The following is a 22,543-nucleotide window of genomic DNA, read 5'->3' on the forward strand; positions in this document are numbered from 1 at the left end:
TTAAAATGGCTAAGATGGTGAACTTTACGTTATGTGCATTTTTAAAAAGGGAATATGGGATGCCCAGATATGATGATGCATTCTGAATTTTCCAGGAGTGAGTCTTTCAAAATAAGTGCCGGGGAAATATTAACAAGTGAGCCTCCTCCAACTAGCCTCTAAGGCATTGCCCCCTTCTCATTGGTCAGGGGCATTCTCATCAGCTCAGCAACCCTCTCCCATTGGCTGGATCCTTGATGAGGAGGCTCTGAGTGAGAGCCCGGCCCTTGCAGCAGGGCAGCGAGGAAGCCAGGGACGATGACCAAGCTCTCTTTAGGGGTCTGGGGAGCTCCATGAGGCTGGTTACGCATTTCTCTTTGGTGAAAGGTCTTTGGTTGGTTGGAAAATTTCAGGAATTGGTGTTAGGAGGGTCTGAATTGCAGCTCTGGCCCTAAATCTTGTGTGTGCCCTGGGCCTTCTGGATGCTGCTTTCCTCCGAGGGAGGATAAAAGTTCCAGGGAGCACAGGCAGCCCGGGACTCCAAGGCCTGGTAAATATAAAGCGAAGGACACTGCCCTGGGAGGCCAGGCCGGGGCTGACCGCTTTCTGGCATGCCCGGGATCGGTCCCCTCCCAGCCCCCCGCACCCCACCGACCCGGGCCGCCCCGCCCCCGCTCCTGTCGGCGCCCCTGACCCGAGCGCTAGCGGCCCGCGGGTTGCGCGCTCTCTGGAGGCGGGGCCGGCCGGGGACGGGGGGGGGGGGGGCGGCCTCCCACCCGGGGAGGGTCGCGGGGAGGGGGCGATGGGAGCCGAGGCGGTTAATTTGGAGCAGCGCCTGCCTCAGTTTCTCCGTGGTGGCTCTGAGTTGACTTCATAGCTGACACAGCGGCTCAGGCGCAGCCGCCTCCTCCAAGGAAGATCAGAACTGCTTTAGGACGCAGGAAAGCCCCCGCGGCCCCGGCGGTGGAACGGGCGCCCCCTCTCGCTTACCCCAGGTTGGGTGCACGAGTGGCGGCCTCCGTCCCAGGCCACCGCCGGGTCCGGTCCTCCCCCTCCAGGCGCCGCACGCCGAGCCCCCGCGGAGCCCCTGCCCCTCCCCTTGCCGCGGGCTCACCCTCGCATTTCCGCGCCCCTTTCTCCCGCTACCTGTGGTTTTATCTCCTGTGGAAGGATGCCATTCCCCCTCCCGAGGGACCTCCGCCTGCAGGTGGCGGGGAGAGCTCGGCCTCGGAGGAGCGGACGAGCCTGGGGGGATGTTGCTCCTCCTCCGTTCCTCCCTTCTCGCCTCCCGTCCCACGGCCAGGGAGGGGGCTTGGGCTGGTGGTCTATGGATGCAACGGAATAGTGCTCAGCCGTGAGAAACACGAACACCCACCGTTTGCTTCGACGTGGGTGGAACTGGGGGGTATGCTGAGTGAGGTCAGTCGGCGAAGGACATCATTATATGGTCTCGTTCATTTGGGGAATATAAAAATAGTGAAAGGGAATAAAGGGGAAAGGAGAGAAAATGAGTGGGAAATATCAGAGAGGGAGACAGAACAGGAGAGACTCCTAACTCTGGGAAACGAAAAAGGGGTGGTGGGAAGGGAGGTGGGCGGGGGGTTGGGGTGACTGGGTGACCGGCACTGAGTGGGGCACTTGACGGGTTGAGCACTGGGTGATATGCTATATGTTGGCAAATTGAACCCCCCCAAAAAAGAAAAAGAAAAAAAATTAAGAAGAAACAACAGCTTTAGGCAAGGATGTGAAGTAAGGGGGACACTTTTATACTGTTGGTGAGAATGCAAACTGGTGCAGCCACTCTCAAAACCTGCATGAAATTTCCTTAATAAAAGTTAAAAATAGAACTATCCTTAGATCCAGGAATTGCACATACTAGGTATTTACCCAAAAAATCGAAATACTCATCTTGAAGGAATGTTTATAGCAGAATTAGCCACAATAGCCAAACTATAGAAAAAAAAGTCTAGATGGCTAAAGAAGTGGTATACACACACACACACACACACACGCACACAATGGTGAGATATAGATAGATAGATAGATAAATAGATAGATAGACATAGATATAGATAGATATGAATATCTTGCTATTTGCAGCAATGTGAATGGAACTAGAGTTTTGTGCTAATCAAAATAAGTCAGTCAGAGAAAAATAAATACCATATTATTTCATTCATACTTGGAATTTAAGGGGTAGGGTAGAAATCGTAGGGTAGAAAAAGATAGAGGCGAACCAAGAAACAGACTCTTAACTACAGAGAACTGATGTTTACCAAAGGGGAGGTGGGTGGGGGATGGGTAAATAGTTGATGGGAATTAAAAAAAAAAAAAACAAAACTGCAGACCTGGAAGCAGGAAATCTCCTCTGCAGGGCTAGGGGCTCCCTTCCTGGATGGGGGGGAAGGGGGAGGGACACTAACCCCTTCAGGTGTCCTCCCACCTGAAACGTGACACAATAGTAAGGCCTGGGTTAGAAGCTCGGTGAGAATGGGGGTGAAGTGAATGTCTTTTGAAAACAAGTGTGCTGCACATTGCTTGTGGTCCTAACTTGTGGCTCTAACTTGGTCGGTTTTGCCCCCACTTTGCCTCCACTTCCGTGTATCAAGTTTGCCATGATTTCCTTTTACTTTCACAGGACTGGTCGCTGCCTGGGATCATCAGTCAAGCCATAACCAAGAGTGTGGAGGCTGTCGTTCTGCGAAAACAGTCATCTTCTAGGAACTAGGAACCCACCCTTCTGGAGTCCCCATCCCAGCTGGACCTTCTCCACTCCTCCTTTCCCAGCCTTTACTGAAGTTTTAGCTATCTGGGAAAAGATCTGCTAGTAGGACCTGGGGCTTTTGTTCCTTGCACCACCCACTCACTGTGGGCTTTTGTATCAGTGCAGAGGATGGGTCCTTTCCCCTTATCTTTTCCCCCATTTGAGCTCAGCTCAGACCCAAAGGCTCTTCCATTTACCATCAACATGGAAACTTGGCTCTTCATGTGGGTGTATTCACCCTCTTTTGTGCATTATCTTGTTCCTCAAAACTGCCCTTCCAGGAAGGAGGCCTGTGTAGTCAAGGGACCGGCCAGTCACACCCGGAGGTGACTGAGCCTCTCATATCTCAGGTCGGGTAGACCAATTTAATAAAGGCTTATGTACTTGACTGCTGGGACCTGTGATTGGTGTGCCAAGTCAGAAGATTTGGATGGTCCTTTTTTTTTTTTTTTTTCATCCAAACTCACAGTGTCTGTGCCACAGAGAAAGGGGCAATGAGAAGAGGTGGGGGAGGGCTGTTATAAGGGGTATCCCTGGCTCTCCCTCCTCCCTCTTTGAAAAATGCTCCTCATTATCTCAGGAAGGGATCTGACTCCAATGGGTTTGCTAGACACTTGGCAGGGTTTTCTCTGAGCATCTGCATTGTGATAGGTAAGAACCAAAGGAACAAATTTATCCATCGGAATGTCAGATCACTAGGAAGGATGTAAAAGGGAGTAAATAGTGATTCATATTGAGGTCCTGGAATTTTATTAGTTACTATTTTTATAACTTTGTTCTCTTAGTCCTTGATTAAGGATAAAGGGAGAATAAGGAACACCTCATTGGCGGGAGGGAATCGATCAAAGAGTACAGGGATCCTGTCAATGGGCCTATGCTGTGCACCTGGCAGGTGGCGGGCAACTTTTCTGGATCTCACAGTTGGTAGTGAAAGTCCTTGCAGAAAACAAAGCATTCACTTGCTGGGGCTTCAGAGGTTGCCCAGGACCCTGCCCCCTCTTCCTTTCTTGTTTTGCCCCTGTGCCATGGAGACCGGAGCTGATTTGGTAAGAGAGCAGATCTCCCTTTTACTTCCCACCTTGGGGCCCTTGCTCTGTGTTTTTCTACTTCATCGATGACCACAGAATATTCTGGGAGTTTTCTGTAATGACTCTGGGGTCTCCTAAGGAGTAGGAATGGTGGAGTCTATACAAAGCTAGAGCTACAATCATTAAGCAGGGAGCTCATTGGAGCACAGGGAATGAATTCACATTTTCTCTTTATAAGGGACTTATAAATTAAAAGTATGGAATCATTTGTAATCAGAATAATACTGCCTGGCAGGGATATTGATGAGCAGAGGAGGGCTTGTTTGGAGACCTCTGATCTTTCCAGCCCTGAGACTCTGGGCCTAATACCCATATAATAATCATCAGTGTTCTATAATTTATAACAGTGTTATCATTGATCCATGTTGTTAATCATTGTGAATTGGTGACTTCTCAAATGCTATGGGTTATTTGTGTAGCTATGTAGAGCTCTGTGATTCATAAATACGGCAATGCTTGGAGGTAGAGGGATACCATGGCCATTTTACAGATGAGGATACTGAAATCAGGAAATAGATTCAACTCCCTTGAAGGAGGGAGTCTGCAATGCACATGCCCTCTTGGGCCTGCTGGCTTACTATCTACAACCCCACATTTTAGAAAACAAAACCAAAAAAGCAAATTGGACCTTGGAGCTTGTTTAATCCTCAGTTTGTGAGGACATTTAAGGACCTTTGGGGCAGCCTTCAATTTCTCACCTTACAGGCACTAGGACAGGGTGCAGAGAAGCCAATAAATATTTAGTCAATAGATTTCCCCATGTCTTCCATTTTTTTAATGTTATATTTCCTCTTTTAACTCTCATCGCTCGCATGTTCTGATTCCTTCCAGATAATTCATTGAGACTCTAATGTCCTTTGCTGTTCTTAGGTAACTTTGGGGCAACCCCAATTATCGAGTGGCTGCTTACCCAGCTATTCTCCTGACTAGTTATATGACCTGCAGCAAGTTGTTTATTCTCTTCGTGTCTCAGTTTTCTTGGTAGTAAAATGGATGATCTAACACTTGTCATGGGTGAGGATTATGGGGAGTAGCACCTGAAGTATATAAGATGCTCACTGTGCTGTTTGGAAAATTACATGAGGTCCCTCTTCCTTGCTTGGACAGTCCTTTGTGTTCAATGAAGAGCTTTATTCTTCATGGTGGTGCCTTATAACCCAGAGGGGAGAGTCCTGAGTCTCCCCTTAGCTGCTTCAAAGACAACCCAGATTACATAAAACTTTCTGAAAGACTTCTACTCTTCTGTGCCACAGATCTCCCTTCAATGAATTTACCCTGGAACAATCTGGAAGGCCAGGGGCTCATCACCCTCAGTCATTCTCCACTCATGTAGTGTCTAGTCATCCTTCCATGGAGACCTAGAAAAGACAAGTGGATCTGATAGTGGGCCCATGCTGTAGAGCCTCTGGTATTCATGGAGAGTCCAGCCCTTTCTTCCTTCACTAAACCTCAAAGTCCAGGTGTAGACACAGCTTTTATTTCCCAATAAGCCTCTCTTCCTATATTGGGTCAGGAAGGGAAGGATAAGAGAGCCTTAAGACATATACAGCACAAACACTCAAATCCTGAAAACGACCTCAATTTCTAGGTGGACCCTGCTTACTTCCTGACTTCACTATGTAGAGGGCCCACAAGGACACTCCAGATGGAGCCCTATCTCAGGCCTCTGCTCTCTTGCCCTCATCTGGATGTGGATGCCAGATAGACTAGACCTATACCCTGGTCCTGCACAGCTGTGTCCTCCCAATCGTTCCTCTGATTCTGCACACCTCACCTCTTCCCTACTCATGCTTGCCTGATCTTTTTCACCTCCTGCCTTCTTAGCCAACAGTGGATCATGGTCTCTGACCCCTGTTCCAGCTGGCTTGACAGTGGATGGCTGAGAGAGCCTCATGCCCATGTAGAATTCCTGGCAGAGCCACCCTTCTTAGCCCTATGCTGCAACTCTCCAGGGCCCTATATCCTTTTTCACCTCTCCTAGACTTAGCTGTCCTCCTGCCTAGTGAGTATTTTCTTTCCTTCCTCTGGCTGCCTTCTGGGCCTCACTTCTATTTTGCTGTACCAGGCAGCCATCACTGTAATAGCTGATTGGGGTGGGGTGGGGGTGGCAGTTACGGATGGGGGGTGATGGAAACACAAATTCTGGGGTCCAAAGATTTCATTTGAGACCCTCTTCTGCTCCATAAACTCTGTAAGAACTTGGAAAAAAACAAACTTGCATCCTCAGATTGGAAAATTAGTAAAATGGGGAAAGCAGTGATGTGTAAATCCAAGTTATTAGATAAGGAATGGGAGGAATGATAATCCATGTGAAAGAATTCACTTGGAACAGTAGGATGCTGTCCAGCCTCTCTAGCTCGGCTGTTGATGGTATAGATGTCAAAGGTCCCCACTTAGCTCCTCCCCCACCACTCCATGGTCAAGGCTAGATGTAGGGAAGAAAGCCTGGTTGACCACCCACGGAATCAGATACTCTTGTTTCATTCCCCTCCATCTTGTTTTCTATCCCAAACTAAAGGTGGAGGGGCTTGGCCAAGAGTATCTTACTTTCTCATGCCCAACACAGACCCCCATTCCCTGTTTTCCATACCTCAGGGGAGATGGAAGGCCCTAGGGCTCATGAGAAAAAGTCCCAGAGAAGTCCCAACCTCTGTCCCCTTAGTGATATTGGCCAAGGCTAAACTAACCTAAAGCTGTTTGCAGGATTCCTTGGAATCCTTGAACTTTGAAGATCAAGGAAGAATTGGATCCCTTTGCTTGATGGCTCTGGAGGTCCTCCCCATGTCCTCCCAGACTTTTGGGGGGACCTGCACTCATCTCCATTTACCTACATCATGGAAGCCAGGCTCTTTGTGTGCAGGTCACCCTATCCCCAGCCACGTATTCTGCTGTACCCCACTTCTCCGTGAAGCAACTGTGAAGTGTCAGCTCTACCCAAGGGCCTGCCCAGCTGTGCACTGCCAGGTGGGGAGGGTACATTTCTCTAACATTCCTTCTTCACTCCAGTTGGGGTTAATGTGATGATTCAGAAGTAAAGATCATACTGGAAGCCACTTTGAATCTCCCCACCTCAAGCAGGTGGGTGGTGTTTGTGCTAACAGGGACCAGAATGTTAAGGAGAGGTGGAGAGGGCTGGTCATTAGGCTGCCCCAGGTCCTCCTTACCACGCCCTAACTCAAATGAGCCAGCCTGCCACTGGGTGATTTATCTGGCATCTGGCAGAGTCTTCCCACAAGCATTTACAGCCTAGAAGGGAAAACGTGTATTAACCCAGAGAAATGGAGGAAACCAGTGGGAGGGCTTGATGGAAGCATTTGTGTGATTCTGGAGCCCTGTTGTTAGATTTTGGTTATTATGCCAGACCTGGAACAAGCATAAAGGGTGAGCAGGGATCAGGAAAGCGATAAGTGAGGGAGCCCAGGGGTGAGATCGGGAATTTTCCGGGTCCTCCTTGCTGCTACTGGGACTGTAGATCTCAGAACATGAAGGAGCATCAGGGGCTACAAAGGCTCCCATGTGCTTTCTGCCCCTTTGCTGCCTCCTTCCTTTCCTCAGTGTCAAGGAGACCAATGCTGATTTGGCAAGGGAACTGTAATCTGCCCTTCGGAGATATTCCCAGCCAAGGTCCTGGCTCTGTACCTAGTTTCCTACCATGATTTTGGCCCCACGGCACTCTGAGAGCTGCTTTTTGTCTGGCCTCTGGATTTCTTGTGAAGGTGGGAATGATGGTTCTACATAGGCCCACCAGGAATATGGAGCCATAACCATTAGGCCTTGATTTGATGATTGGAGTACAGGGATCCACTTCCTGCCTAGGGTGAATTCTGAAATTCATCATGCACAGTCTTGCTTGTAATAAGATTAATAATAATTTTCATGGATATTGAACAGAAGATTCTAATACCCATTGAGGGAGGCTAGAGTGGATGGCCTCTGATAGCTCTGGCAGCCCTGAGATTCTCTGAGTTTGAGAGACCTAATATTATCACTAATTCCCTGTAATTTATAAAAATGTTTTCAACGATGCGTATCATTAATAATAATGACTACCACTCTGCCTTTTCAAATCTGACATATGATCTATAGAACTACATGGTACTTCTTAGGCATACTTACCAAAGTCAAAACTTACCATTGATACTTTACCAGAAAGGAAACAGGGCCAAGAAACGGGTCTGGAATCCAGCTCCTCCCACTGCAGGCCCCCTCACCCACAGGAACAACTGCACTAGCCTTGGATTACTCAGGACCCCCCAGTTCTCTTCAACAACTCCTCTTCCTTGCCCCCTTTGTTGTATCCATCCTACCTCTCACTACCACCCTTGCAGAAAATTCCTGGGACAGCTAGCTGCCTCCTTCCACCCCTGCTTGCCTAGGCACAGGATTTCAGTCTTGACCTGGCTCTTGCTTGGCACAAAGCTAAGTCATCCTCATGGCAGGTTCCTTTGGAACTTAAAATCTAGTGATTTCTTCCAGCCAGATGTGCCCACTTGGGCCTGTGGCTCTGGCCAATCCATCCACCCATCCATCTCCTCCTGGATAGTAGGTTCCCCAAAGCTATACATTATCTTGAACTAAATGAAAACGGACTCATCTTTGTAAAATCAGAGATCTGGAAACTAGCTCATGCCCCTGCCCCCTCCGGGAAACATGTAAGGCCCTCAAGGGCATGCACAGTGTCCTTCGCTTTTATTTTTATTTCTTTTTAAAACCAGGCACAGTGTGGGGCACACAGCAGGTCAGCAAATGCATGTTGAATGCATACGGCGCCAATTTCTCCACCTCTTTCACTTTTTCTGCTGGGCTCAGTCTTCTCAAACTCAAGGTTCACACGCCAGGATTCAGGCCTTTGACATGAAACCCAGAGAACTGCGTATCTATTTGCCTCAGCAGCGCTGCAGGAAACTTCAGTGCAAATCCATTTATTGAATGTTTATCCAACTCTGCCACTCACGAACTAAGTGATGTTGGGCAAGTTATTTAACCCCCTCTCTACCTTAGCTTCTCCAATGAGAATGTTAATAACAATACCTACTTCATTGTGTCATTTTGATGATAAACTGAGATTATACCAAGCTCTTAGAACAGTGCATGGCACATAGGAAAATTTCAATAATGTCAGCTATTATTAGCAATTTAATTTTGCGGTTCAATACCCACTTGGAAAATGCTAATCTTGTGTCAACCTAATGAAGGGATGAAACTTTCCCATAATTAGTCTGGGTAAATAAGGCAACTGGCCCATCCTTGGTCGATGGACAGAATTGTATCCTCGAGAGGTCCCCAGGGGAATGGGTAGAGAGAATGTGACAGAGAACCCAGGAGGAAGCATTCAGGATTGTTAGGGATAACTGGACTTAACTCTTTTTCTTTATAACATTCCTTCTCAGACAGTGAATGAGATAGCTGCTTCTTGTCAGGACGTGCTGAGTTGGTGATGGAGGTGTGAGGCTCTGAGGTTTTTCTTCGTGAGAAAGTATAAACAGTGTCAGGAAGTTCAGCTAACAGAGGTAAACGGTTTGGGGAACAGGAGACATCTTGAATACGGCACAGGAGATGTCAAGGGAAAGCAAACTCACCCCTGCTCCAGTCGCTGCTGGGTGTGCCAGGGAGCACCAATGAACACATGGTACAGAGGAGGTGGCAAAAGAAGAGGGGGTGTGCTCATCATCACTTAACCAGATGGGCAGCTGGACCAAATGACCTGGGGCCGTGGGAGGCTGGTCAGTGGGCTGACTGGCTGTGGCCCAGATGGGTTTGGGGATCCCATGGAGATGGGTGAAATTCCAGTTTCACCCCCTCATCACTAAGGAACCAAGTGGGGAGCCTGAAGGATGCACTATCTCAGGAAGGGATTAGATAATGAGATCTTCCTTGCCCCAGCCCTGCAGAGACTCCAGCACAAGGTGCTAGAGGAGAACACTGGCTCTCATTGTCCCGGAGCACAGTTGTTGGCTAAAGGAGCCAAAAACTCAATGATCCCAACAAGAAGAGGATAACAGCCAGGCAAGAGCCTGCAATCTGTGCCCATTTGCTTAGAGTCGGTGAGCTGAAGAAAGATGCCGAGCGCCCAAAACGAGGACACTGGGCAAGACGGCCAGGCCTGTCAGAAGACTCTGCATGGCTATGATGGGCATCGGAGGATAGCCTGAGACATGAAGAAGGCCAGCTCCCCTCTTCAGTCTTCCAGGAAGCATAACAATTTCCTCTGCTAAAGGCTGCGGGGAAGGAAAAGCCTGAGCCTTGTAGTCAACACTGCTGGCTATGAGGTGGGAGATCTTAAATGAGATCATGGAAGATCAGAAACTAAGATCTTGGGTGTAAAGTCTGAAAGCAAAAATAGGTATTTTTAAATTGTGAGGGCAGCAGTGTTCTGTGTAGATGTTGGGAGAGCAACCTGGGCGGGTCTGATTCTATTACACAAAGGTAGAAACCTCAGGTATTTACCTGGGAGAAGCCTCGTCACAACAGACTTCCTGCTGCCAGCTGCATCGCGTGGAGCAGCTGGGCTTGAGAATCTAGGTGTGCTATTTAAAACCACGTACTGGGGATTTGACTGCTGTCTGCCAAGTCTTATCTTTTGAGTAAGTGTGTCGATTTTACCCGCAGCTGTTTGTGGAGACCACGATGGCTGTAAGAACAGGGGAAGCCCTGCCTTGCCTGCTCAAGCCCTGAGACCCCTGCTGCAGACACACAGGGAGCAGAGAATAGAAGACACAGAAATACCCAGGCTGCGCTTAGGAAAAATAAGTACCTATAGACCTGGGGAGAAAAGTTACTCCTTGTCTTGGACTAGGGAAACCTGAGACAATGACCTTCCATTTCCCCGGCTAGAAATTATATCCCTTAAAAAAAAAAATATGTGTGTAAGTTCTTTTAGAATTTCAACAGTGTTATGATGGTGAAATGAAAAGCATCTCCTCTGAGGGGGAAACTGAGGAATGTGTCATTATCAAGAAATTGGGGAAAGGAGGTTAGACTATTTCTCAGAAAGTGTAATAATTTGATTGGGCTCAGAGCATATCAGTGACCTCTTCTCTGTGAAAGAGCAGAGAACTGAAGCTTCTCTCAATTGGGAAAGAGAATCTGGGTGGGCGAGTGCTTCTCCTGATAGGGACAAGAGTTAAGGAATAGGCAGTGGTGGGAAGATGGGCTTGGTCATTGGAGTGAGCTGGTGTGGGGCTTTCTATCTTATGGGGATAAAGTCACAGGCTTTCAGGGGACAGGGACAAGGCGAGGCTAGGGGTGGAAGGGTATTAAGAAAGGGACTTCCTAGAAGTCCCCAGGCCAAGAGAAGTGCTGACCACAAGGGTGGTCTGAGCAGGACCTTCTGAAGCCTAGGGCCAGGGGAGGGGAGGGGATGTATTACAGGCCAAGAAGAGCCAGAAAGGCCAGTGTGAGGTCAGAGGAAACCACTTAACCAAGGGGCTCTTGCCTGGAGTCAACATTCCGAGAATTTTACCAGACCTTGAGGCCAAACCAAGAGCTTCCAGCTTAGGCTATAAATCTGAGTACTTCCAAGAGTCTAAAATACAATCTATAACAGGTTGAAGGGAGGAAGAAAGAATAGGAGGTGATGTTATGGTAAGAGCTAAGGCTTTGAGGCCAGACTTATTGTGTGACCTTGGGCAAGTAGCTTAACCTCTTCTGGGCCTCAGGCCCTTGGTCTGTAAAATCAGCATAATAATATCTACTTTGAGAGTGAGAAATGCAGTGAGAAATGCCTGTTTAGTACCAGCACAGGGCCTGGAAACCATAGGTACTCAATAACTGTTAGTTTCCCTCCCCTTCCAAAAGGTGCTCTGGCAAGTCAATCATTCTGTCTAGAGTTGCACTGTCCAATATGGTGACCTGTACTAGCCACATGTGGCTCTCAAGCACTTTAAACGTGGCTAGTCTGGATTGAGATGTGCAGTGAGTGTAAAACACACACTAGATTTCCAAAACATAAGAAGGGGAAAAACTCTCCCCACCCCCTGCAATCTTAAATGTTTTCTCAATAATTTTAGAGTGATTATACATTAAAATAATACTATTTCAGATATACTGGATTAGAGAAAATATATTATTAAAATTAATTCTGTCTGTTTCTACCTGATTTAATGCAGCCATTGGGAAAAAACTTAAAATGACAGTGTGGGTCACACTTGATTCCTATTGGACAGTGCTAGTCTCGCGTTAGACGTAGCTAGGGTTGGGAAGCTGTTTCCAGAGGTTATTCGTCTCTAGACTTTGGGTTTATGCTTTGGTTTGTTGTCCCATTCCCCAGTAAAAGACCCTTTAGAAAAAGTGTCATTGGGGGCTCAAGGAAAATGGAAAATGGGTGGGAGGTATCCGTGCGCCCCTAGTGGCTGAGTGTGGTGGTGGCCACAGTACGGGAAAGGAGGCCAGGCAGGTATATGAGACACCAGGTGAGTCAGGACAGCTGAGGATGGACCATTCCTTCTTTGCCTGGAGCCTCGCTCCAGATTCCTCTGCTCTTTATTTCAGAAGGACGACCCTGCTCTTTCTTATTTCAGAAGGCTCCCAGCTTACACATGAACTTGGCAGGAAGCAGGTTCCCACCAGGCAGTAACAAACACAGGTGCAAGAGAAAATGCCATTTCAAAGCCACCTTCAGAAAACCTCAGTTTCCAGAGAAATGAACAGCAGACATTCATAGATATGAGAATGTTCTTTTTTTTCTCTCTCTCCCAAGGAGTGTGGTTGGTTTTGTTTTTTAAACTGTACATTTTACTGTACTTTTTTTTTTTTTTTTTTAGCAAAGAAAGTTGGCAATTTTATTCTGACCACATGGATGTTGCTTTCCAGAATTCTGAGTCAGAAACATGAAAAATACAAGTGCAAGTACATATCATGTCATGACAGAGCTCGGGGCCACTGACCAGAATATACGGTTGGTTCCTCCCCTTCTGGTGTCCACCATTTCCTTCTGGGTGTCCGAACCCAAAGGCAAAAAGAAAGGTCAGGTCCCTTCCTCAATGGCTACATTTGGGGTTACTTCCTCAATGGCTACATTTAGAAAGACTGAAGGAGAAAAGGACAGGGAGGAAAAGGAGAGAAGAGAAGCTGGGGCGAGGAAAGAGGGAAGGAGGGAGAGAGAGATTTCTGTTTAAGTCGCCCAATTCCGTGGCTGCCACCATGACTGGGGTAGGCCTGTGTTCTGGCTCAGGGACTAGCCTGGGAAATTAACTGTTCTCAGGAAGAGACTGGCCTGGGCTGCTGAAGACTGTCAGGACCAGAAAGGGATTGGGAAAGGCAGAGGGTCATAGGAAGACCAAGAATGAAGACAGGAGAGCGGAGGGAAGGTGAGAGGAGGCAGGGGGGTGGGAGGAAGAAGGATAAAGACAAGGGATTTGGAGGCTCCAGGCCTTCTGAACTGGAGCCAGAAGGCAGTCCTGCATAGACAGTTCCCCATCAGCTCCTTGTATGTTCCAGGTGGGGGTTGGGGGCCACCACCTCAGCTTCAGGCCCGAGCCCATCAGAACCCTTCAGCACAAGGGGACTGGGACTCACCTGGATGTGGTATGCGGTGTGGTTGGCAAGCGGAAGGAGGGAGAAGAATAGGAGAGAAGCTAGAGTTCAATGGCACAGACTCAGAAGAGCAAAGAATGGGTTGGGGAAACTGAGGGAGAGGTAGTATGTCGGCAGTGAGGAGAGATCTGGAAGAGACAGAGACTGGGAGAGACAGAGATGCAGGGGAAAGCCCTCCAGGTGCTTCTAAAACAGTTTCTCCTTGCCCATGTCTCCTCTGCCCCCTCTTGACATGGTCTGGGGTATAGGGTTAATCCTCCAATAGAAAGGAACCCATGGGAGCCCTCTCATTGCCATCTGTCATTTCTATGTATGGATCCTCATCAAAGCTGGCGTCTAGGAGAGGCATCGCCCATGTCCCACCCTGAGCCACCTTCCTCAGGCACAAAGGATGGACTTTGCACACAGAAATGTCCGAGCCAGGGTGAAGACAACATAATGAATCCCAAACACCATCCCAGGAGGTGGCCTTTGCACCTACCCTGATTTGGTCCCTAACTCCCTGTGTGATGTTGGGCAAGTCGTTTATACTCTGGGGCAGTGGGGAGGGAGAGAGGGTTAAGGATGACATGATTGCAAACACCTCTTCAAACTTCAAAAACTCTACCATTGTATAAAGATTCCGGTTTCCCCCTCCAAAACCTCTAGAATTCTCCTTCTGTGTCCAGTCAGAAGAAGAGGGATGCTTTACCAGCTTGTGCCACTGGTACTGCTGATCTGGAAACCGTAACACCTAGATTCATGGAAGAGTTCGTTAATCCTTAGAACTTGAAGGGAATCCAAGACCAGGTACAATCCAGTATTTTGTGAATTAAGAGACTGAGGTCCAAAGAGGGAAAGGGTCTTGCCCAATGTGTTCAGCTGGTTATTCAGTAGTGGCTCTGGGACCCAAACTGAGAGCTTTGGACTCCAAGTCCAGTCACCCCCCTCTGCTTTCCTCAGGAGAAGCCCTCTTAGCCTGCCACAGGTTCATGGGGACTTTCTGCCCCAGCTTCCCCCCAAAGAAGTAAAAATCCTACAGCAATTCCAAAAGTGAACATCCTTTATGTCCTCATCCCTTTCCCATACATAAGAAGTCCTGGCAGTTACCCTTCTGGCTCAGGCTGATGTGATGGGTATGGGACATGACGTTTGAGCAGAGGAAGCTGGGTGAGGTGTGGGGGTGGTTGCCCATCCCTCCCAAGCATGTGGACGGTTGGGAATAATGGGGAGTCTGGGCTGGAGATGCCACAGCCTTCCCTCCAAACAAGCATGGAACCAGAATCATCACCTTCTCTTGTCAACAGACAATAATCTCCCACTAGCACGGCTCCTGGGAACCCGCTGTCACATGAAGAGTAAATTCTCCATGATCTGTGTGAATGAAGAGGAGGAGTCTGGGAAGTGGGAAAAATAAATTAGGAAATAAAAGCAACGTTGGAACCATAAGCACTCCAAAGCCGCTTGCTTACACGCTACATTCGTGATCAGAAAGGAGGGAGTCCGCCTTTCCGAGCACTCAGGGCTCAGTCCGACATTTTAGCGATCGAGTCCGCTTTCCCTGAGCACACCCCAGCTGGGTGGTGGGGGACAGGCCTGGAAGGTGGTGTGGGTGTGTTGAGGGGGGCGTTGAGGGAGACGAAACTGTCCCTAGATGTAAACATCACCATGGAAACTCCACAAAGACTTGCCAGTACAGTTCTTTCCCCTTCATCCACCCTGCAAGGGTGAGCGGGAGGAGGAAGCCCCCTCCCCAGGCCTACACTGTGCTCTCCATCACCCACTCGGAACTGCCAAAAGTTCCCCGGGCCCCCACCAGGTCACTCTCCTCAAAGGGCAAGAGCATGCCATTGACAGAGAGGCTGCGCTTTGTCCAGATGTTCGAGACCCTCCGAGGGGGGCTGTAGCCACCAGGGGCCACCCCTCCGGCTGCGGCGGCTGCGGCTGCAAAGTCCCCCATGTCAAAAGAGTGGCTGCGCTTGGCCTTGCCCTCCAGGGGCAAGGGGAGCAGGCTCCTGGCTCGGGCCGCGGGTGGCCCCAGCAGTGGCTCTCGGTCCGAATGGTGGCCCCTGGCTGATGTCCCAGACCCTCTCCCGCCTGGAGTCCTGGAGTCCAGTAGCTCCTCCTTTCTCTGGCTCTTGAGGTCCAGGGAGGCAAAGGCCCCCATCAGGCGGTCAAGGTTAGGCTTGGGGCGGGGGGCTGGGGGTGGGAGCCTCCAGGGGCCCCGTCCCAGCCCTGCGGCCTCCCCGCTGCCCAGGGAGCTGGAGGAAGAGGAGTCGCTGCCCCGGGCCAGGCTGGCACTGAACTGCACGAGTTCATTACGCACCACCACCTTGGGTGGCCCCTGCACAGGGGCCCCACTGGGCGCGCTGGCCAGAGCGGGTGGTGGGGCCCCGTTGGTCTGCGAGTGCACATTGCTGACTGCCGCAGCCGCCAGCTTGCCCGGGGCCTCCTGGTTGCAGACCTTGTAGCGCACCATGAGGATGACAATGAAGACCAGTAGCGTGGCCACAATGATCCCGCCGATGACCAGGATCATGGTGCCACCCAGGATCTGGCTGTGCATCGACTGGCACTGCGGGTAGTCAGCCTTGGTGAAGAACTGCGCGCAGCCCACGATGTTGGTGGCCGTGAGCGTCGTGGCTGTGTCGTCCCACATGGCCAGCACACACAGGTCGTAGCCGGTTCCTGACACCAGGTTGTTGACCACGAAGGCTTTGTTGGAGGCTGGGATCATCCTGGGGTGGGTGGACGCAGAGGAGGAAGATGGTGAGGGTTGGCAGGGACAGAAATAGAGTGACAGAGGCAGGAAAGGGTGGTGGTGGTGGCAGGGGGACAGACACAGGGACACAGAAGGAATGAGGTGGAGCAGGAGAGAGACAGGGACAGGTGCAGAGACAGGAAAAGGATCCAAGGAGAGATAGGAGGGGTGGGGGACAGGAACAGGGTGTAGGAGATGGAGAGAGAGTCCCACCAGGCCCAGGTAAGGAGCCAGAGAAAGACAGGTGGGGGTGGAAGGGTCAGTGAGAGATGTGCACACAGACCAGGTGCCCAACCAGCCCAGGAGAAGCAGGAACACAGAGACCAGGAGTGCAGAGATGAAGGAAATTAGGAGGGGACAGTGGAGAGAGGGTAAGGAGATGGGAAGAGAAGGTATGGAGGCCAAGATGAGAGAGGGACCATGGCAGGGGCAGAGGGAGAGACATGGAGAGGCAGAGAGGTTAAAGCCTGCAGAAGCAGAGTCTAAACAAAAGGATCCCTCACGATATCCAGCCCGACTCCAGCCCTGGCTCCCTCAGACTCTGGGAGGTAGTGGGAGCCAGGCCTGCCCAGGCCCCCCACTTCAGATGCCCCAGACCCTGTTCACCCCTTGTGTCCTGGAGATTCATGGACATCGGCTGAGCACCCCCATGAGGCCCTGCCCTCAGAGCCTACGCCATCGTCCTCTGCAAATGGCTTTCTCAGGCTTGGCAGGAAAATGCTTGCTACTGCAAACTGGGTAGGAGAGGTCTAAGCAGAAGACAGCTGGAGGCAGGCAGGGGTGGGGGACAGTGCAATGTTGAAGATGGGAGGGCAATTCTGCTTCCCTGAGGAAAGGGATGGTTCCTCCTTCACGGGCCTAGCAGGCCAGCCTCACCCAGAGACGTGGGGAAAGAGAGTCTCTGCTCAGGAGGCCTCGACTGGTCCCTCCACCTTAGGGGAGGGCCTAGTGGGACAGCTGGGGCCTCTCCGCTGTCCTGGGCCTCTCTTGCCAGGATCCTCAGGAAGCCTGGGCGCACTCCCTGATCTCTGTCTAGGTATTGTGCCTTAGTACTTTCTCCAGAGACAATGCCTGTGTTGTCCCATCAACACTCCTGCAGAGATAGTCACCTCGTCTTGGAGGGGCCATGTCCCTCTCTGCCTTTCCCACCGCCTCTCCTCATGAAGAGCCCTCCATCTCCTACTACTCAAGGGCTCTATCAGGGCCTGCCAACCCCTCAAGCCCAGAACCAGGCAGCTTAATTGAGATCTCAACTATGAAATACTGGAGCCTGAAAACTTCCACCTGGGAACTCCTCACACAGGATTGGAGTTGACAAGCTTTTATTGACATCCCATCAGTGGGCAGCACAAGAGGCCCATTCCCTCCCTCCTCACGTTCCCAGCTCGCTCTGCTGATGGGGAAGCCACAGTGGAGGAAACTTTGGTTCCCAACCCCACCGCTAGCCCATAGCTGCAAGAGGTGGGGGCTGGGGCTGGGGCTGGGGCTGGGGACAGTTTCCTCAAGGGCCTGCAGGCCAGCCCCTTATGGCTATCTGTTTCACCTGGGCATCATGGCAATCCCATGAGGGTACGGACTAGTGCTCTCATGGCACAGAACAGGAATGGCCAAGATTCAGAGAGGTTAAGTGATGTGCCTGAAGTCACACAGCTGGGACTGCACGGTTGGACCACTGGACTTTAACAGTGGTTTCTACATCCATAATCTGGGTTTGCTCCTAACCAAGTGATAAATTTGGGGCATTTTGCCTCATCTCACTGAAACTCTTGTCCCTGTCAGCCACCCCTTCCCTGGAACAGCGCTCAGAGCCCACCATGGCTCATATCCCTCCACCAGCAGGATCTCTGGCCTGCTGGGCCACCCACCGGGCAGAGCCCAAGGAGTCCTATGTGGCCAGTGCCCACTTCATTCCCCCTCAGAGCTAATGATATAAGTTGGAGAGGCAGGACCTATACACACCCAGACAGTGACAATAGTAAGAGCAAACACCAAGTGTCACCTGTGTGCCAGGCCCTATTTTAAGGGCCCCACGACTAGCAACTCACTTAGTCCTATAGCAACTCTCCAAGGCAGCCACTACTGGGATCCTTACCCTGCGGGTGGGAAGGCAGAGGTGCAGAGGTGAGAAGCAAACCTACACAGCTGGGATTTGACTCCAAATCACTGTCCCCGCACCTCACTGCAGCATGAGCAGTGTAAGAGCACATCCATTCAAGGGGGAGCTGGGCCAGCTTGTTTATTGAACACTTATTATGTGACAGGGTTCCCATATTTGGCATCACATTTAACCTTTGCAACAATCCTAGGACATGGGGGATGGACCATGAGCCCAGAAATCCTATCCATGTTTAGCTGTTTTCTCCTGGAAAGCAGACACTACCACTGCTGCTAATTAATAATAAAGAAGAGGATCTAAAGTCAAGTGAGGGCTTCCTATGTGCCAGGCACCGTTCTGAGATCTTAAAGGGGGTTAATACTCATAATAGCAATCACCACCTCCATCTTACAGACAAGAACCAGAGGCACAGAAAGGGTCAGCTGGCTTCCCAGGGGCACCCAGATAGTAACCAACAGAGCTGGGATCTGAACCGGGCAGTCTGGCCTCAGAGCCTCCACTCCCAACCACTGTACCATCCTGCCTCTCAGACGCTGCCCTGTTTTCCTGAAGCCCCGAGGGGCCACTTTGTGTGGGACCCTGCCTGGCCACTCTCCCCCTTCCTTCCCAAGTCGGGGCAGATCAGAATGTGATGAAGCCACAGTGGGCCTGATCAGAACAGGACTGATTCTTGGCACCAGGGGTGAGAGGGGGCAGGCTAGGAAAAGCTTCCCACTGTAACTGGCCCATCAGACACAAGGCTGGAAGAAAGGACTTACTGCGCAGGATTAAGATCAGGGAAGCAGCTCCTGGTTCCTAGGTGTGTGTGTGTGTGTGTGTGTGTGTGTGTGTGTGTGTGTACTTACAGGAAAGCCAGGGCCAGCTGGCTCCAGACAGCCTTGGCAGTCAAGTCCCACCTTTGGCAAAAACAATAATAACCAGTGCTCACTGAGCACTAAACCTGTGCCTGGAAGTTTGTGTAAGTTATCTCACTTAACCCGCCTGACAACCCCTGGAGGAAGTCATTATCCTCATTCCCATTTAGGGAAGGAGGAAGCTAAGCAGTTGTCACTTTCCCTCGGGGGAGTGGTGGAGCTGAGAACGGATCTGGATCCGCTGGGATTCGGAGCCCACACTTCTAGGCATAAGCAAGGCTGCTTCCCACCCCGGGCAACCAAAAAGACAAACGGCATAAGGAAGTCATGAGAAACGGGCACTATTCAAACCCTAGTGACAGAATCAAATTAATCTCTTCCCGTGCGGCCCTGTCCAGCCGCTCATGCTCCCCAACACAACCAACCACTGATCCTCCGGGCTGGATCTGGAGAGCCTGGGTCCCCCCTTGACGCCTGTCCATGTCCCACAGGCAGTCTGGTGGAAGGTTCTACCTTCTGGACTTGGCGCTGCCCCATACTCACACTTCTGCTGAGGCCTTACCATCGTTGGTGTGGATGAATGCAGCAGCCTCCACATAGGCCTCTCTGCTTCTGCCCGTGTTTCTGCCCGTGCTTCTGCCCCTTCACGTCCATGCTCAGCACCACCAACCCCAGAGTGCTCCATCCAGAACAACTCTGCCCCGCCCCTTGTCCACCAAAACACTCTTCTAGAGCCAGTCTCTACAAGAGACAGTCCAAGCTCCCGAGCTGGGCTCCCAAACCAGGCAGCCCATCACCTCCTTGTCCCTCCACCCATGCACCCTCTGACCTTTGCCCACGCTCTTTGGGAAAACACCGCTCAATAGTGGCGGAAGGCATAATACTCACAGAGGGATAATTAAAGCCTTTGCTTACAAGAGACTTTGTTACAAAGGGCTAGGTTTGGAGTTGGGGGCCACAAGGGAACGTGCCATTACCCAGGGTTGGTAGCAGCCGAGCTGTTACCCAATCTAGCCCTGAGCATACCAGGGGAGGTCACCAGACGCAGGAAGAGGAAAGATTCATGCAGATCATGCAGCGCTGCACTGGGTGTGGCCCACAGGTGGCCGCTGGTCCATGTGCTGGTTATTCCTGGTCTATGATCACACAGTACAGAAATTCAGAATAGCATTAAGACAGTTTTATGGCAATTTGGCATTGGTGTGACACCCAAGTGCATGATCATCTTTTTCCTGATAATTTATTTCCATTATATTCTTATAAAAGCATTGGTCTGCAACGGATTGGGAAACAGCATGATCCCTTGCTATGACTAGCTAGAGAAGTACTGATCTAGGATAGGAATTACCAGCCTTGGCCCTACTGACACTTGGGGCCGAAAATCCTTTGTCGTTGGGGCCGTCCTGTGCACCACAGGCTGTTTAGCAGCATCCCCGGCCTCTACTGACTGGACGTGAGTAGCATCTCCAGTTGTGACAACCAAAGATGTCTCCAGACATTGCCAGATATCCTCTGGGGGCAACACAGTGGCATTGAAAATTTGCTCGAGGGACAGGCAGCCAGGGGCAACCTTACGGCAGGGGAACCAGTCAAGTAAATACCCTCACCTCACTCTCTTCCCTCCTCCCAATCTTCTGCTGTTACTCCCCATAGCTGAACCCCACCAAAAGCTACAGTTCATGGCTGCACACTGGTCAGCCTTCCAGGGCACACGGCAGCACAGAGGAGTGCATGTGGAGAGGCAACGGGCAATACCTGGCACGACCATTGGGCCAAAGCCCTTTTTGTGAAAGACACGTCCTGAAATCCTGATAGGTTTCTGTCTATCACACAAACCGGAGACATCTCTGTTTGTAGAAAACGTGAACTGCTATTTTAAGTTCAATTGCTCCAACACGTTAAATTTAATTAAGCTCACGTGCTCTAAAGCACAATTTAAAGCTGCAACCCCAAGCACTTAGCCAGGAAAAAACAAAACAAACGTTAAGTGGCTGCTTCTGAGTTTTCTCTTTTGCCCTATTAATATTCATCCGGCATTCGTTCATTCAGCTTAATACGATCAGACAAATCTACAGCTGATGTCTACCGCTGACGTCAGAGCTTTAGGAAGAGTCACAGGAGCGTAGTGGTTGCCTGACTATTTGCAATCAGGTCTGTCTGTATTCCCTTTCACCTGTCCCCACTCTGAGTGCCGAGGAACTGCACTTCCCAGGCTCCCTTGCCCGTTCCCAGGCTCCTTGGCCTCGGGCTTCCAGGAAGAGCTGGCCAATGGGAGCGCTGGAAGAAGGCTGGAGAGCGGGAGGAGGGGAGAGGCCAAGCCATATCTGCCTCTTTCTCTGCTTCACATGGGGGCTTCCCCTCAGCTCCTGAGCCCCCTCTGTGATCCCAGCTCCCGGCGTTCCGGTTCCTACGCCATGGCCTTGGATCTTTGGCTCTGGTCATGTCATCTCCTGTGTCCTCACTCCTAGGGGGCGGTGGGACAGTGCTATGGCTGCCTGCTGTGGCCCATCACTCCGATGCCTCACTGACCCCCTGGTTGAAGCCCCAGCGATTCCATCCCCTGTGTAACCCAACCCCTGTGCTGAATTTCCTCTTAGGTCTAGAGCATGCTTTTATTTCTCCTGATTGAATCCTGAGTGGCACAGGAGGGGACTTTCCCATGATGGGAATGTCCTATCTGTTCTCATTTTCCCCTCGCACTTTGGGAAAAAGACCATCCTGGTTTCATAGCAGCAGCAGAAGTAGCAGCACATCTTGGCCTTACCTGGGGGAACGCCAGCCTCAGGAAGCACTTGGCCACCTTCTCTGAATCTCTCTCCACTCCCCACATAAGCCACCCTGACCCCTTTGCATCTAACCACCCCAGTTTCTGGAAACCTATCTCTCTCTCCACCTGGTGGCTGTGTCCGTCCGTTGAGGCCTGACCCAGACAGCACGTCAAGCCCCCGCCGAGAGCTGCCCCTGCCCCCCTCTGCCACCGCACTCCTCTCCCTTAGAGCCCTTCTCTGTTTGTGCTTATGCACGGACTCCCTTGAGGACCGGGTCCTCGTCTTGCTCACTTTGTAGCTCCACTGCCAATCATGTTATCTGGCCTAGAGTCACTGCTGAGTAAATATTTATCTACAGTTGAGTGAATGAAAGAGTGCTTTGTTAAATGTTAAGGCCTATACAAATGGGAGAGAATCTTATTTAAATATGATGGCTGGCTAATGGTGACTCGCAGACAGCGGCCGGTCCCGAGATCTTTCTGGAGAGATATTTTTCTATATCCTTAAGGCTCACCACATGGCCTCTTGAGCACCTTTATGGATGCACATGTAGATAGACAGTTGTTTGGGACGTGTGAGTGTGGGTATGGAGGGGCACGTGTGTGCATGTGTGAAACTGTGTGGGGCATGTCTGTGTGTCATCTCAGTACCATCTGAGAACTGAGTGTGTGTACGTGTGGGTGGGTGGGTGGGGGTGTGT

General features: G+C 50.7%; 1 protein-coding gene and 1 long non-coding RNA gene across 2 annotated transcripts in view; one reads left to right on the forward strand and one right to left on the reverse strand.

Moving 5' to 3' along the window:
- The first annotated feature begins 242 nt into the window (after positions 1-242).
- Positions 243-3,131, forward strand: LOC111098251. Its single transcript, XR_005367372.1, has 2 exons — positions 243-529; positions 2,618-3,131. It is a non-coding gene; the product is annotated as an uncharacterized LOC111098251 (long non-coding RNA).
- A 9,442-nt stretch (positions 3,132-12,573) lies between these two features.
- Positions 12,574-22,543, reverse strand: part of LRFN2 (leucine rich repeat and fibronectin type III domain containing 2) — a 178,090-nt gene continuing 168,120 nt past the window's right edge. Inside the window, exon 3 of the mRNA XM_038553982.1 lies at positions 12,574-16,082. Within this exon, the coding sequence (XP_038409910.1) occupies positions 15,104-16,082 (979 nt within the window). The 3' untranslated portion in view covers positions 12,574-15,103. The remainder of the gene's footprint in view (positions 16,083-22,543) is intronic.

The sequence above is a fragment of the Canis lupus genome, chromosome 12, assembly GCF_011100685.1.
Source record: "Canis lupus familiaris isolate Mischka breed German Shepherd chromosome 12, alternate assembly UU_Cfam_GSD_1.0, whole genome shotgun sequence".
NCBI lineage: Eukaryota > Metazoa > Chordata > Mammalia > Carnivora > Canidae > Canis > Canis lupus.